This window comes from Stomoxys calcitrans, chromosome 1 (genome assembly GCF_963082655.1).
Source record: "Stomoxys calcitrans chromosome 1, idStoCalc2.1, whole genome shotgun sequence".
NCBI classification, from domain to species: domain Eukaryota; kingdom Metazoa; phylum Arthropoda; class Insecta; order Diptera; family Muscidae; genus Stomoxys; species Stomoxys calcitrans.
Window position 1 is genome coordinate 225,458,165 of NC_081552.1, and position 15,993 is coordinate 225,474,157.

Genomic DNA, 15,993 nt, shown 5'->3' on the forward strand with positions numbered 1-15,993 from the left:
TCTGAACCATATTTAAGTCAGATGTCGGGATGCTTAAAATAACCCACTGTTTCAAATTTCAGCGAAATCTGATAAAAAATAAAGCTTTTATGGTCTTCGGACCCTTTATCGGCAGATCGGTCTATATGGCAGCTATATCTAAATATGGACCGATCTAATCCATATTTAGGTCAAATGTCGGGAGGCTTAAAATAACCCACTGTTTCAAATTTCAGCGAAATCAGACAAAAAATAAAGCTTTTATTGTCTTCGGATCCTTTATCGGGAGGTCTATATGGCAGCTATAGCTAAATATGGACCGATCTAATCTATATTTAGGTCAGATGTGGGGATGCTTAAAATAACCCACTGTTTTAAATTTCAGCGAAATCGGGTAATAAATAAAGCTTTTTTGGCCTTCAGACCCTCTATCGGGAGATCGGTCTATATGGCGGCTATACCTAAATATAGTCCGATCTGAACCATATATAGGTCGCATTCCAGGAGGCTAAAAATAACTCACTGTTTCAAATTTCAGCGAAATCGGATAAAAAAAAGCTTTTATGGTCTTCGGACCCTTTATCGGGAGATCGGCCTATATGCCAGCGATACCTAAATATAGTCCGATCTGAACCATACATAGGTCGGATGCCAGGAGGCTAAAAATAACTCACTGTTTTAAATTTCAGCGAAATCGGGTTATAAATAAGGTTTTTATGGTCTTCAGACCCTTTATTGGGAAATCGGTCTATATGGCAGCTATACCTAAATATAGTCCGATCTGAAACATATTTAGGTCAGATGTCGAAAGGCTTAAAATAACCCACTGTTTCAAATTTCAGCTAAATCAGATAAAAAATAAAGCTTTTATGGTCTTCGGACCCTTTATCGGGAGATCGGTCTATATGACAGCTATAGCTAAATATGGACCGATCTAACCCATATTTAGGTCTGATGTCGGGAGGCATTAAATAACCCACTGTTTCAAATTTCAGCGAAATTGGATAAAAAATAAAGCTTTTATGGTCTTCGGACCCCTTTATCGGGAGATCGGCCTATATGGCGGCTATATCTAAATATATACCGAACCATATTTAAGTCAGATGTCGGGATGCTTAAAATAAACCTCTGTTTTAAATTTCAGCGAAATCGGGTAATAAATAAAGCTTTTTTGGCCTTCAGACCCTTTATCGGGAGATCGGTCTATATGACGGCTATACCTAAATATAGGTATCTGAACCATATATAGGTCGCATTCCAGGAGGCTAAAAATAACCCACTGTTTCAAATTTCAGCAAAATCGGACAAAAAATAAAGCAGTTATGGTCTTCAGACCCTTTATCGGGAGATCGGTCTATATGGCGGCTATATGTAAATATAGTCCCATCTGAATTTTTAGGTCAGTTGTCAGGAAGCCTTAAACTACTCCCTGTTTTAAATTTCAGTGAAATCGGATAAAATATAAAGCAGTTATGGGCATTAGACCCTTTTTCGGCAGATCGGTCTATATAGCAGCTATATCCAAATATGGTCCGATTTGGCCCGTTCAAGAAAGACGCATCTGTGCCAAATTTCAGCTCACTATCTCAATTTTTGAAGACTCTAGAGTGATTACAGCAGACGGACGGACAGACGGATAGACACACGGACATCGTTAAATCGTCTTAGAATTTTACGGCGATCCGAAATATATATACTTTGTAGGGTCGGAAATTGATATTTCGATGTGTTGCAAACGGAATGACTAAAGGAATGTACCACCTATCCTATGATGGTGGGTATAAAAAGAGCTCCCAGCTTTCAAGTACTCTGGAAAGACGAAGACAGTTATCCCGCAATGGAGACTCCAGACAGTGTCCTGCGGAGGTAGACAAAGTCGGAACAGGAACGAAGGTAGCACGCACGGCTCCTGAGTCTTCATGGAGGACTGTGACTTGCAAAAGTAGGCCACAGCCATCACGGAAGGGGAAGATGATCGCTGAGAATGGTGAGGAGTCACCCTTCTACGCCAGAGTGGCAAGGAAGCACAACTGAAATGAGCTGTCTTATGCAGTCATCAATATCGGCAGTGCATTCGGTAGGATTTCTACCAGATCATCGATCCCAAGTGGAGAATCTGGTGAACGAACGGATTTTCGAAGAAATGTGGAACTCTGTAGAGGGTCCACCCATACAAATGATGAGCTGCGACTATAGAGGGGACATCTTAACGCTGCGTTTTGCGTCGACGGAATGTATTGATACCATCAAACAGCTCGTATCCATGCTACCTGGAAGGGCGCATAGCTAGACCTGGCGAGAAAGATGGACATCCCCCAGCTCACAAAGGCGACGGTCTTCATCAAAGGACGGGACAGTAAATTTGCGACGGAACGCATTTTGGGATTCTTGGGCAAGCAAAACCAAGGTTTGGTCGCAGAGAAGTGGGAGAACTTCCACAAGGAGAAGAAGGAGGAAGGAACTCTCCTTGTGGTTGGTATCGACCAAGTCTCCGTGACAAGTTTGGCTAAGACTAAAGGCAGGACGCATTACGGGAGCAAGGCTGTCTTTTTCAAGTTTGGGAAGACAAGGATAGGCAGAAATCCTCATACTGAGACATTAGACCGTGCAGTGGTAGGTGACTCAATACCGCCCAACGAACATGGGGCTGACGACGAGGCAATCGCTGCCTCTCTCAATATTGGAAAGACTAGGATAAGCAAAGATTCTAATACTAAAATATCGGGCAATGCAGTGGCGAGAAAAAAAATTCATTTTTGGCCGATTCACATACATTTTTCGAATTTTTGGAAGTGATCACGAATTAACCGTACTTTTGCTCTACGAGGATTTGTGAAGGACATATGGCCGTTTTAAGATTTAAAAAAAAAAATCATTTTTTGAGCGATTTTCATAAACTTTATGAATTTTTGGAAGTGATCACGAATTAACCTTACTTTTGCTCCACGAGGCTTAGTTTAGGAGATATGGCCTTTTTAAGTCTTCTTAGGAAAAAATTAATTTTTTGAGCGATTTACATTAATTTTTCTAAATTTTAGAAGTGATCACGAATTAACCTTACTTTTGCTCTACGAGGCTTAGTTAAGGAGATATGACCATTTTAAATTTTTCTTGGAAAAAAAATTATTTTTTGAGCGATTTTCATAAATTTTTCGAATTTTTGGAAGTGATCACGAATTAACCTTACTTTTGCTCTACGAGGCTTAGTTAAGGAGATATGGCCATTTTAGGTTTTTAAAAGAAAAAATGCATTTTTTGAGGGAATTTCATAGTTTTTTCGAATTTTTGGAAGTGGTCACGAATTAACCTTACTTTTGCTCTACGAGGCTTAGTTAAGGAGATATGGCCTTTTTAAGTTTTCCTAGGGAAAAATTAATTTTTTGAGCGATTTACATAAATTTTTCTAATTTTTGGAAGTGATCACGAATTAACCTTACTATTGCTCTATGAGGCATAGTTAAGGAGATATGGCCTTTTTAATTCTTCTTAAGGAAAAATTAATTTTTTGGCCGATTTCCATCAATTTTTCGAATTTTTGAAAGTGATCACGAATTAACCTTTCTTTTGCACTAAAGTGATGCCAGGTATGCCAGGTAGGCTTAGTAAGAACAATATGGCCATATTAGGTTTTCCTAGGAAAAAATTCATTTTTTGAGCGATTTTCATACATTTTTCGAAATTTTGTAAATGATCACGAATTAACCTTACTTTTGCTCTACGAGGCTTAGTGAAGGAGATGTGGCCTTTTTAAGTCTTCTTAGGAAAAAATTAATTTTTTGGCCGATTACCATCAATTTTTCTAATTTTTGGAACTGATCACGAATTAACCTTACTTTTGCTCTACGAGGCTTAGTGAAGGAGATATGGCCACTTTAAGTTTTCCTAGGAAAAATTTAATTTTTTGGATGATTTATATCTATTTTCGAATATGCAAAGAACCGAATACGATGACATTAGGCAATGCAGTGACAGGAAAGTCAATGCAGTCTAAAGAACAGAGAGTAGACGATGAGATCATCACCTACTCCCAAGGCGCTCATCTACTGGAGGACCAATGATTGAGGTAATCCAGATAAACCTCCAACGGAGCGAGACTGCTATACACGCTCTGATGGAGAAAATCAGCAAAGGCAAGATTCATATTGCTTTAATTCAAGAGCCCTGGAGGACCCGGAACAAGGTTTCTGGACTGAACCATATCAACTATCAATTATTCTGTGTCAACACTGGTACTCGGTCGAGGACTGGGCTAGACCCAGAGATCTCAATGTTAACCCAGAGAAGACTGAAATATGCCTGTTTAAGGGAAGACGAAGTTGGCAACTGAATTGGAAGTGTACTGAGAAGGCTTACAGATGTTTGGCGCTATGTAGAGGGACCGTAGGCTCGAAATGGGGCCTAAATTAGAGTCCATTGGCTCTAAAGGAGCGTGTTTAGACCAATACTTACTCACGCCTAGTAGTTTGGTGGACTGCTATGAAGAAACAGAGCAACATAAGGACCATACAACAGGTTCACGGAACTACCTTGGCATAGGCGGAGCGATGAGGACTACGCCCATTAGGGCACTGTAGACTATTCTAGATATCTGAACCATTGACATACCATCGCGGTATAATGGAGGCGACGATAGGAAACCTGGAAGGAAGGGAAGAGGTTTCCGATCGGATACCTGAGTTGAACCTTGAAGTCTAGTGCAAGGCACTGCTGCCAGCGGCACAGTCTTCCAGAATTGCAATCTGGAAGATTAAGTTAAACGGATGGATCAAAGCTAGAGGACAGAGTGGGCCTGGGGGGTCTACATTGAGAACCCAGGAACAGAGATCCTGCAGGCGGAGATCCGGGCGATCACGGAATACGTAAGGTGGTGTGGTGCTAAAACGAGGACGTTGAGTGTGAACATCTTTACGGACAGTAAAATAACCATAAGGGCAATAAGAACCAGAAAGTTAAGGTCACCAACAGCCTTGGAGTGTAAGATAGAGATTAACGCCTTCTCTGAGGTTGGCAAAATTCCCATCGTTTAGGTGCTGGGCCATAACGGAGTAAGGGGGAATGAAAGGACAGGCGATTTGGCGGCTTTTTGACATCCCAGTCAATTGGCCTACGTTAGGGATTTAAGCGTTGGCTGTATACGGCAGTGTTCACACCTATAATGCTATATGGTGTTCTGATGTGGTGGACAGCACTTCAAAAATCCACCTACTGTTCAATACAGAAACGGATCCATTTATAAAGACTATAATAACGGCATAACAAACTTAAATACGAAAATTTTGTTAATTATGTTAAAAAAAGGCAAACTTTCAAAAATAATAAAAACCATTCTCAAAAGTCCCCTTCCATATGTATAATTGAATTAACTCACTCACCGACGCTTTCATATTGTGTACGCATATTTGAGCACACTTCTACCTAGGTAACTAAGTATATCAAATTCACATCATGAGAAGAAGATTGACTTTCATTGCGGGTTGTTTCATATGTAGGAAAATTACCAACCCCTGTCATAGCTTGCATTTAGCCATTCATACATTCGTTCACTCATTCAATACAAAACGTTTATGTTTTTGACATTTATGGACTCGACATTAATCTCTTTTATTGTAACAATATGTTGCACTTATTTATTTACACTGTGTGTACGTATGTGTATGTGCATTAGTTCTTGCTGTCTATCTGTCTGTCTGTTATGTGGTCTATTTTCTTTCGCCGGTATTTTCTTTGGAATCAGTCAAATGTGTCAAATGAGATAACTGCAAATGATTTTCTATTGAATGTTGTACTACAGCAAAATGCGATTCATCTCTATATTCATAAAGAGTTTACAAAACTAAAATCAGTTGTTTTTTATACCCTCCACCATGGGTTTGGATGGGGGTATACAAACTTCCCTATACCCCATACCGTACGATAACTTTCGAAAAAGTAAAGTTGGGCGCTTGAAATTTTTCACAAATCTTCGTATTAGAGTAGGTCAGTTGGGATTATAAGTGGGCCATATCGGTCCATATTAAGATATAGCTGCCATATAAACCGAGTTCAAATCGGTTCATAGTCCGATATAGCTGTCATATAAAAAAAAAAAAGTCAAGACCCAAGATGGGGGTCTTGACTTTATCAGCTTTTAGAAGGCGCAATTCGTGAATCCATCAAGAAATTTAAAACTTCACTGAAAATCCCGTAAAAATTGAATTCTCACTTTGAAATCTTTAAAATTGCTGTATCTCCTAAACCATGCGTCCTAGAGGGAAATGGGCCATAATTCGTGACTCCATCAAAAAATTCAAAATTTCATAGAAAATCCTTCAAAAATCTAATTTTTCACCTTGAAAACTTTAAAATGGCTGTAGCTACTTAACTATGCGTCAAAAAATTAAAAATTTCACTGAAAATCCTTCAACAATCGTATTTTCACCTCGAAAACTTTAAGATGGCTGTATCTACTTAACTATGCGTCCTAGAGGGAAATTGGCCATTAGTCGTGGCCACATCAAAAAATTCAAAATTTCACAGAAAATCTTTCAAAAATCAAATTTTTACCTCGAACATTTTAAAATCACTGTATCTCCTTAACTATGTGTAAAAAAAACAAAATTTCACTGAAAATCTTTCAAAAGTCGAATTTTCTCCTTGAAAACTTTAAAATGGCAGTATCTTTTTAACTGTGCTTCCTAGAGGGAATTGAACCACAATTCGTGACTCCATCAAAAAAATTCAAAATTTGACTGAAAATCCCCCAAAAATCGAATTTTCACTTTAAAATCCTTAAAATGGCTATGTCTCCTAAACTATACGTCCTAGAGGGGAAAGGGCTATAATTCGTCACTCTTTCAAAAAAAAAATCCACAGAAATTCCCTCAAAAATTAAAGTTTCACTTTGAAAACTTTAAAATGGCAGTATCTCCTAAACTATGCGTCCTAGAGAGAAATGGGTCATAACGTGACTCCATCAAAAAATCTCCTAAACTATGCGTCCTAGACGGAAATGGGCCATAATTCGTGACTCCATCAAAAAATTCAAAATTTCACTGAAAATCCTTCAAAAATCTAATTTTCACTTTGAAAACTTTAAAATGGCAGTATCTCCTAAACTATGCGTCCTGGAGGGGAATGGGCTATAATTCGTGACTCCATCAAAAAATTCCACAGAAATTCCTTCAAAAATCAAAGTTTCACTTTGAAAACTTTAAAATAGCTGTATCTCCTAAACTATGCGTCCTAGAGAGAACTGGATCATAACGTGACTCCATCAAAAAATCCAAAATTTCACTGAAAATCCCTCAAAAATCCAATTTTCTATTTGAAAACTTTAAAATTGCTGTATCTCCTTAACTATGCGTCCTAGAGGAAAATGGACCATAATTCGCGACTCCACCAAAAAATTCATTTGTTCACCGTGAAAACTTTTTCTTTTTAACTATGCGTCAAAAATTCAAAATTTCACCGAAAATCCTTCAAAAATCGAATTTTTACCCTGACAATTTTAAAATGGCTTTATCTCCTAAACTATGCATCCTAGAGAGGAAAGGGCCATAATTCGTAACTCCATCAAAAATTTGATCAAAAATCCTTCAAAAATTGAGATTAAGATGTCCGTATTTCCTTAACTATGCTGCCTAGAGGGAAATTTCCCATAATTTTTGACTCCATCAAAAAATTCAAAATTTCACTCTCCATAAATAAATTTCAATCCATAAAAAATCAAAATTTCACTTGGACAATTTTAAAATGGCTGTATCTCCTAAACTATGCGCCCTAGACGGAAATGGGCTATAATTCGTGACTCCTTCGAAAAATTCAAAATTTAATCGAAAATCCATCAAAAATCGAATTTTCACCTTGAAAACTTTAAAATGGCTGTATCTCCTAAACCATGCGTCCTAGAGGGAAATGGGCCATAATTTGTGACTCCATCAACAAAGTCAAAATTTCACTGAAAATCCATCGAAAAACGAATTTTCACATTGAAAACTTTAAATGACTGTATCTCCTGAGCTATGCGTTCTAGAGGGAAAAAGGCCGTAATTTGTGACTATCAAAAATTCAAAAATTTTCAAGTGGTTATCAATTTCGTGCTCTACACCCCAATACCTTTCATTTGAGCCCCACATTGACATGGTCGGTAAATATGTCCAATTTAGGGAGAGGGTGGTCCCCCAAACACTTAGCCCTGAAAATATATCAGCATCGTGCTCTACTTTTAAATAACCTTTATTTTAACCCCATGTTGCCATTGGCCGGAAAATTGGATATCAAATTCGTTTTCTAATATCAAATACCTTTCATTTATACCCCTTATTGCAAAAGTCAGTAAATATGTCCGGTTTAGGGTATGGGCCCAAAAAGCTCCACTCTCTTTAAGACCCAAATTGTTATTGTGAGCAAATACGTCAAATATGGTGGTTGTTATGGGGGTGGGACGTCCCCTAGACAGTTGGTCCAGAATGTTGATATAAGGTTTGTGGTCTACTCCCAAAAACGTTTTATTTGAGACCCATATTGCTATGGTCATAAATATGTCCTCTTTGGGGGATGTTTTCGGGCAGGGGCGGCCCCCTAACGGCCCCCAGATTTGCATATCAGATTCCTATTTTACCCTCCTGTTGGGGGGTCCGACAATTGGATATCAGATACGTTTCCTAAACTTAAATACGTTTCAATTGAGTCCCATATTGTCGTTATTGGTCTTTATATATATTTTGAGATGGGTAGTTCCCCCCTAGGTATCCCATTCGAAATCTGGACACAAAATTTTTGTTTTTTGGTTACTATAAGAGAGCACACATAATTTCGCCTAAATCGCACCATCTATCCCCGAGATCTGGCATTTCCAAAAACTAGGGTAAGGGGGAGGGTCCGCTCCCCCTTCAGATATCAAACAAGTAAAAGCGTGCTAAGTTCGGCCGGGCCGAATCTTATATACCCTCCACCATGGATCGCATTTGTCGAGTTCTATGCGTGGTATCTCTTTTTAGGCAAAAAAAGAATATTGGATAAGAACTGTTATGCCATTCGAGCTATATCAAGTTATAGTCCGATACGGACCATAAATGAATGCTGAACATTGTAGAAGTCATTGTGTAATATTTCAGTTCATTCGGATTAAAATTGCGACTAGTAAGGGCTCAAGAAGCAAAATCGGGAGATAGGTTTATATGGGAGCTGTATCAAGCTATTGATCGATTCAGACCATATTGGCCACGTATGTTAAAGGTCATGAAAGAAGCCGTTGTATAAAAGTTCCTTTCAAATCGGTTGAGAATTGCGCCCTCTAGAGGCTCACGAAGTCAAGATCCCAGACCGGTTTATATGGTAGCTATATCAGATTATGTACCGATTTGTGCCATACTTAGCACAGTTATTGGAAGTCATCACAAAACACCTCATGCATTTCAGTCATATCGGATGAGAATTGCGCGCTCTATTGGCTCAAGAAATCAAGATCCAAGATAGGTTTATATGACAGCTATACCAGATTATGAACCGATTCTAATCATACTTAACACAGTTATTGGAAGTGATACCAAAATACTACGTGCAAATAGACCGATCTTTCGACTTAAGGTCTTGGGCCCATAAAAGGCGCATTTATTGTCTGATGTCGCCGAAATTTGGAACAGTGAGTTGTGTTAGGCCCTTCGACATCATTTTGCAATTTGGCCCAGATCGGTTCAGATTTTGATATAGCTGCCATATAGACCGATCTCTCGATATAATGTCTTGGGCCCATAAAAGGCCCATTTATTGGCCGATTTCACCGAAATTTGGGACAGAGAGTTGAGTTAAGCCCTTCGACGTCCTTCTGCAATTTGGCCCAGATGGGTTCAGATTTGGATATACCTGCCATATAAACTGATCTCTCGATTTAAGGTCTTGGGCCCATAAAAGGCTCATTTATTATCCGATTTTGCTAAAATTTGGGACGGTGGTTTACGTTAAGCCCTTCGACATCCTTCTTCAATTTCGTCTAGATCGGTCCAGATTTGAATGTAGCTGCCATATATGCATAAGTATGCATGCATTTTTCACTGGATTTTGACGAAAGGTGGTTTACGTATATACCCGGCGCAACATGACGCCTTTTTACTTGTTATATATGAGACTAGCTGGACAGGGCCCGTTTCGCTGCGCCTTCTTTCACTTTCTTAATTTATCTGAGCCCTATATTGCCACGGTAAGGGAAAAAGTCCTATTTGGTGGTGCTGGTATGGCCTTTCAGATATTTTGCCCCAATGTGGATATCATATTGGTGCTCTACTCCCAAATTTCTTACTTTTACGCCCTATTTTGTATTTGAGCTTTATTTTGTATGTTCGTACTCTACTCATAAATAGCTTTCATTTGATACCCATATTGTCCCAATAGGTAAATATGCCCCACTGGGGAGGTTTGAGGGGTGGGGGCGATGGGCGCCTCGAACACCAAAAAATAAACTTTTATGTCAGATTTGTATTCTACTTTTAAATCATTTGCTACCTATATTGCCGAATGCGGTGAAAGAGTCCAGTTGGGGGTTTTTTAGGGTGTAGGGGGGTCCCACCCCCCAAGTTCGCACTCCTTACCTAGTTCGTACTCCTCTCTCAAATACCTTTCGTTTGATACCCATATTGTCCCAATCGGTAAACATGTCCGTTCGGGTGGGGCGTCCCCCCCAGGTTAGTTTTTTTTGTGTAACCAGAAAATTTGTCCAACGAAAATAAAGGTAGAAGCCTACAGAGACCAAACCTGCCTACAGGGACGGAATCTCCTCCTTATCAGAATTTTCAAAAACGCCAGAGATGGGTGCACCGATTTAAGATTCCGTCCCTGTAGGCAGGTTTGGTCTCTGTAGGCTTCTACCTTTATTTTCGTTGGACAAATTTTCTGGTTACACAAAAAAAAAACACGAAATTGATATAAAATGTTGGGGTCAACTAACCTGGAGGGGACGCCCCACCCGAACGGACATGTTTACCGATTGGGACAATATGGGTATCAAACGAAAGGTATTTGAGAGAGGAGTACGAACTAGGTAAGGAGTGCGAACTTGGGGGGTGGGACCCCCCTACACCCTAAAAAAAATTATAAAAAAATTTTTTTATAATTTTTTTATTGCAAAATGTTGTTAAAAAAAAAGAATTCTTCATCTTTTTTCAGGCGATCGCGAAATCTTAGTGAAAAGAAACGTCGTGATCAATTCAATTCGCTGGTGAATGACTTGAGTGCTTTGATTTCAACATCCAATAGGAAAATGGACAAATCGACAGTGCTAAAGTCAACGATCACATTTCTAAAACACCACAATGGTAAGCGAGTGTTCCAAGGTGTTCCAAAGCCATCTTGCACTACAGTTAGATGTTTAAAAAAAATTTGTTCCTCCCACAGAGGCCACCGACAGATCCAAAGTGTTTGAAATTCAACAGGATTGGAAACCTTCCTTTCTGAGCAATGATGAGTTTACACAGCTAATGCTGGAATCCTTGGATGGTTTCATCATAGTCTTTGGCAGTCGAGGCTCAATATTCTATACCTCGGATAGTGTAACAACGCAATTAGGTTATTTACCGGTAAGTAGGTATTCCAATCAGATTTCATAACTCCTAAATGATTAATGGAAAAACCAAAATGTCTTTGCCTTCGTCATCTACAGTGTGATCTCTTGAAAATGACAATTTTCGATTTGTCCTATGAAATGGACCATGAAAATCTCCACAACATCTTCCTAAATCCCAAACCAGTGATAGCGCCCATGCAAACTGATATTGGGGCCCGCAATCAGATAACTTTCTTCCTGCATTTGAAACGCGGTGGCAGTGAACCGGATTGTGGCCGCAATTCTTTCGAATTAGTTAAATTTGTAGGTTATTTTAGTATGTATTCCGTTAAGTATGCATCATAAATTGTAAAAAAAATGCCCCTTTGTCTTTGAAGAGGGGACTTTAATCCAAGTGTTTACTGTTTTTTCCACCTTTCAGGAAACGATGCCAATGTGGAGGATGTGCATCAGCAAAATACTCAGACCCAGTTACCTCATGCCCTGCAAAGGAGTTCCATGGAATTGGATCACAAACTGATATTTGTGGGCACGGGTCGCCTCCAAATGCCCCAAATGATACGTGAGATAACCGTGACGGATCCCACCTGCAGTGAGTTTACCTCAAAGCATAGCATGGAATGGAAGTTTCTATTCCTGGATCAAAGAGCACCGCCCATAATTGGTTATATGCCCTTTGAGGTTTTGGGTACTTCGGGCTATGATTATTACCATTTCGATGATCTGGATGACATTGTGAGCTGCCATGAGAAATGTAAGTTTTTTAAACTCAAGACGTCTCGTTTTTCTTCTTCCGCTCTATCTCTCTCTCTCTCTCTCCCTCTCTTTCTCAAGTAATGCATGCGGGTAAAGTGAAATCCGGCTACTATCGTTTCCTCACCAAGGGCCAACAATGGATTTGGCTTCAAACGGATTTCTATATATCCTACAATCAGTTCAATCAAAAACCCGAGTATGTAGTCTGCACCCACAAGGTTATCAATTATGTGGAAGTGCTGAAGCATCAAAAATTGGAGGGCCAAAAACCCTCCAGCACCTGCATGAATGTCAACAATGCTTCGGTGAATAGCAGCAACAAATCCGCCCTCTCCAAGTTGTCGTTAACGGCCTGCGGCCCTAATGCCGATGCCACCATTACCACCACCACTGTAGAGTCCCCAGGAGATGGCAGTGCATCAGCCATGTTGGCCTCCAATCCCAGCGGTGGCACATGCACCACACCAAATAATCTGATATCCTCCAATAGTAATGCCAACAATCTCTATGGCCAAAATAATCTAATGAATGAAATCCTGCGCAATGAAACTTCTCCCAGCATGGATTCCTCAACGCTGTGGACAAATCCTCCCACACCCACCGGAGCTGGCCAGAGTTGTCAATTGCAGCCGATCAAATCAAACTCACGACCAGCATCCAGCTATGGCAACATAAGTTCAACGGGGGTTTCTCCCAATGTGAAGCGGAAACGCTACATGTACACCAGCAGAGGCAATGAATCCGACTCGACGTCTATGTCAACGGAATCGGGGGCGAGCCGCCAATCGCTGATGACGCACATGAGTACGGTAGGCTGCTATAGCGGACAGAAGGTTAATTTAAATGTTGAGATTCAAATTATTCGCATCCTCATTTTACAAACACAACACAAATTTTAATTATTTCGGAAATTTTTGGCAAAATTTATTCAGGTTTTGATAATTTTTTCAATTCGAAAAGTTTTTTTGGGAAATTTTATTTCTTTGTTAAAAATTTGTCCTGTTTCGAGTGTGTTTTAGAGAAGGGGTGGACCCCCAGGAACTTGGTCCCACATTTGGATATCACATTTGTATTCTACTCATAAATGCCTTTTATTTGAGGTCCATATTGCCATGGTCAGTAAATGTGTCCGATTTAGTGTTATTTTGGGAGTTGAAGTGGTTCCCCAAACCCTGGGTCCGACAATTGGATATCAGATACGTTTTCTAATTTAAAATACGTTTCATTTGAGTCCCATGTTGTCGTGATTGGTCTATATGTGTATTTGGTAGGTTTTGGGGATGGGGCGGCCCTCCTAGGTACCCCATCCGCAATTAAGGTACCAAAGAGAGCACACAAAGTTTCACTTAAATCCCACCACCCACCCACCCGAGATCTGGCGTTTCTGAAAATTAGGATAATGGGAAGGGTCCACCCCTCCTTCAGATATCTATTTTTCACGGGATCATTTTCACCACAGGATCATTATGCACCATCTGTGAAAATTTCAAGACAAATTGGTTTTTATACCCACCACCTCGAAATGTTCGTCTAAGACCCCATAAATTATATATATTCTTGATCGTCTCGACGTTCTAGCCAAGTCCGACCGAATCCACGCGTATAGCTAGCCATTTGAAGTTCTGCACAGATAGCTAATATACATGTAGGTCATCGTAGATTGCAAATGGGCCGTATCAGTTCAGATTTGGATATAGCCCCCATAAAAGCCCATCTCCCGATTTGACTTCTTGACTTCTTAAGCCCCTGAAAGCCGCAATTCTTGTCTGATTTGGCTGAAATTTTATATATAGAAGGTGTCAAATGAAAGGTATTCGGAAGTAAATTGCGAATATGGTCTGGAAGAAGAAAAAGGCTTTATGATTTGTTGATTTCGGGAGGGGGCGGACCCTCCCCCGTTCCCCAAAAACACCACCCAAAATCAAAAGTGGACCGATCGGGACAATATGGGTATCAAATGAATGGTATTGGAAAATAGAATACGAATATGGTATTAACATTTGGGTCTAAGTACCCGTCGGGCCGCCCCAACCCCAAAATTCCCCCCAAACAGACATATTGGATTTGGCATGAACATGGCCTCAAATGAAAGGTATTCGGGAGCAGATTACGAATCTGGCATACAAAATCAGATTGCAGTATAGGGAGTCACACTACGCCCCAAAAACTTTTGGGTCTAAGTACCCGTCGGGCCGCCCCAACCCTAAAATTCCCCCAAACAGACATTTTGGATTTGGCATGAACATGGCCTCAAATGAAAGGTATTCGGGAGTAGATTACGAATCTGCCATACAAAAACAGATCGAAGTATAGGGGGTCACGCTACCCCCCAAAAACGCCTTAAATTGGCATATAACCCATCATGATTATATGGAAATGGTTTTTTTATTTGTTCCGTAGAATCAAAAACGGCAAAACCGATTTTCTTAAAATTTCGTAGATTGTGTAAGTTTGTCTGGAAGGAAACATAGGCTATCTAACTTTTAAATATCGGATGGGGGCGGTCCCTCCCCCTTACCCCAACAATGTCATCGAAAACCAAAAGTGGCCCCATAGGCACAATATGGCTATCGAATGAAGGGTATTGGAGACTAGAAAACAAATATCGTATTAAAATTTGGATCCAAGTACCCAGCGGGCCTGCGCAACCCAAAAACTCCTCTAAACAGATAGATTCGACGTTCATGTAAATATGGGCCTCAAATAAAAAGTATTCGACAGTAGATTACAAATATGGCATAAAAAAATGAGGTCCAAGTAATGGGAGGTCGCCCCACCCGAAAACACATCCCTATTGTGTATGTAAAAGCTGTTTGATCATTTTCGGGACAAAGTCCCTGGGGTCCACCCCAACCTCATGGTGTCTCTCTAAACCGGACTCAAAAGAAAAGTATTTGGGAGTGGAGTAAAAAACATACCCAGGCACCGAGAAGAAGCACACTTCTCACACATCTATGAAAGCTTTCCGATTCAACTTTAAACTCATTAACAAGGGACTTTTTTTATAGCCGAGTCCGAATGGCGTGCCGCAGTTCGACACCTCTTCTCGGGGAACTTTTTATATGACCATGCATGACAAATGTCGCCATCATTAAGAGGGAATCACCACCGCTTTAAATTTTGTCCATTGTTATCGCCAGAACTTGAGCACAGGCGTTCGGCGTTATAAGTGGACATAGGCTATAGTGGCACGAATTCGATATACACATTCAGGGCGAAGAGTCCCAACCTTAAAAAGATATTAAAGAGTTAAAGTTAAAGTTAAAGCTCCCATACATACCGATCTCCCGATTTACCTTCTTGAGCCCCCGGGAAGCCGCAAAGTTTGTCCGAATTGGCTGAAATTTTGCACATAGTGTTCTCTTATAACATTCAAACAGTGTGACAAGTACGGTCCAAATCGGTCTATAACCTGATATAGCTCCTATTTTAAGCAATCTCCAGATTTGAAGCATCTAAAGCCACTGCAAGCGCATTTTTTGACCAATTTTCCCAAAATTTTATACAACGCTTTCCTCGACAACTATCACAATATCTAAGAAGTTTGCTCGAAATCGGTTCGGGCTTAGATATAGCTCCCATATATAGGTTCGTGCGATTTTGAAAAATATTGAAATAAAACGCCCATTTCTTTGCCGATTCATTCGCAATTTGGCAGGAAGGATTATCTTATGACTCTCGACATTACTAGTGAATTTCATAGAAATCGGCCCAGATCTAGC

General features: G+C 40.0%; 1 protein-coding gene across 8 annotated transcripts in view; it reads left to right on the forward strand.

Annotated features, from left to right (window-relative positions):
• The window catches only part of LOC106091839 (circadian locomoter output cycles protein kaput), a 94,177-nt gene that overhangs the window by 70,070 nt on the left and 8,114 nt on the right, over nt 1-15,993 (forward strand). For 6 of the 8 annotated variants that reach the window (XM_013258515.2, XM_059360647.1, XM_059360649.1 and 3 more), the window contains exons 3-7: nt 11,119-11,267; nt 11,347-11,528; nt 11,612-11,831; nt 11,937-12,269; nt 12,350-13,104. In XM_013258515.2, the coding sequence (XP_013113969.2) occupies nt 11,119-11,267; nt 11,347-11,528; nt 11,612-11,831; nt 11,937-12,269; nt 12,350-13,104 (1,639 nt within the window). Of the gene's footprint in view, nt 1-11,118; nt 11,268-11,346; nt 11,533-11,611; nt 11,832-11,936; nt 12,270-12,349; nt 13,105-15,993 lie in introns of those variants that run through there. The other 2 variants (XM_059360648.1, XM_059360650.1) reach the window with 2 other exon arrangements.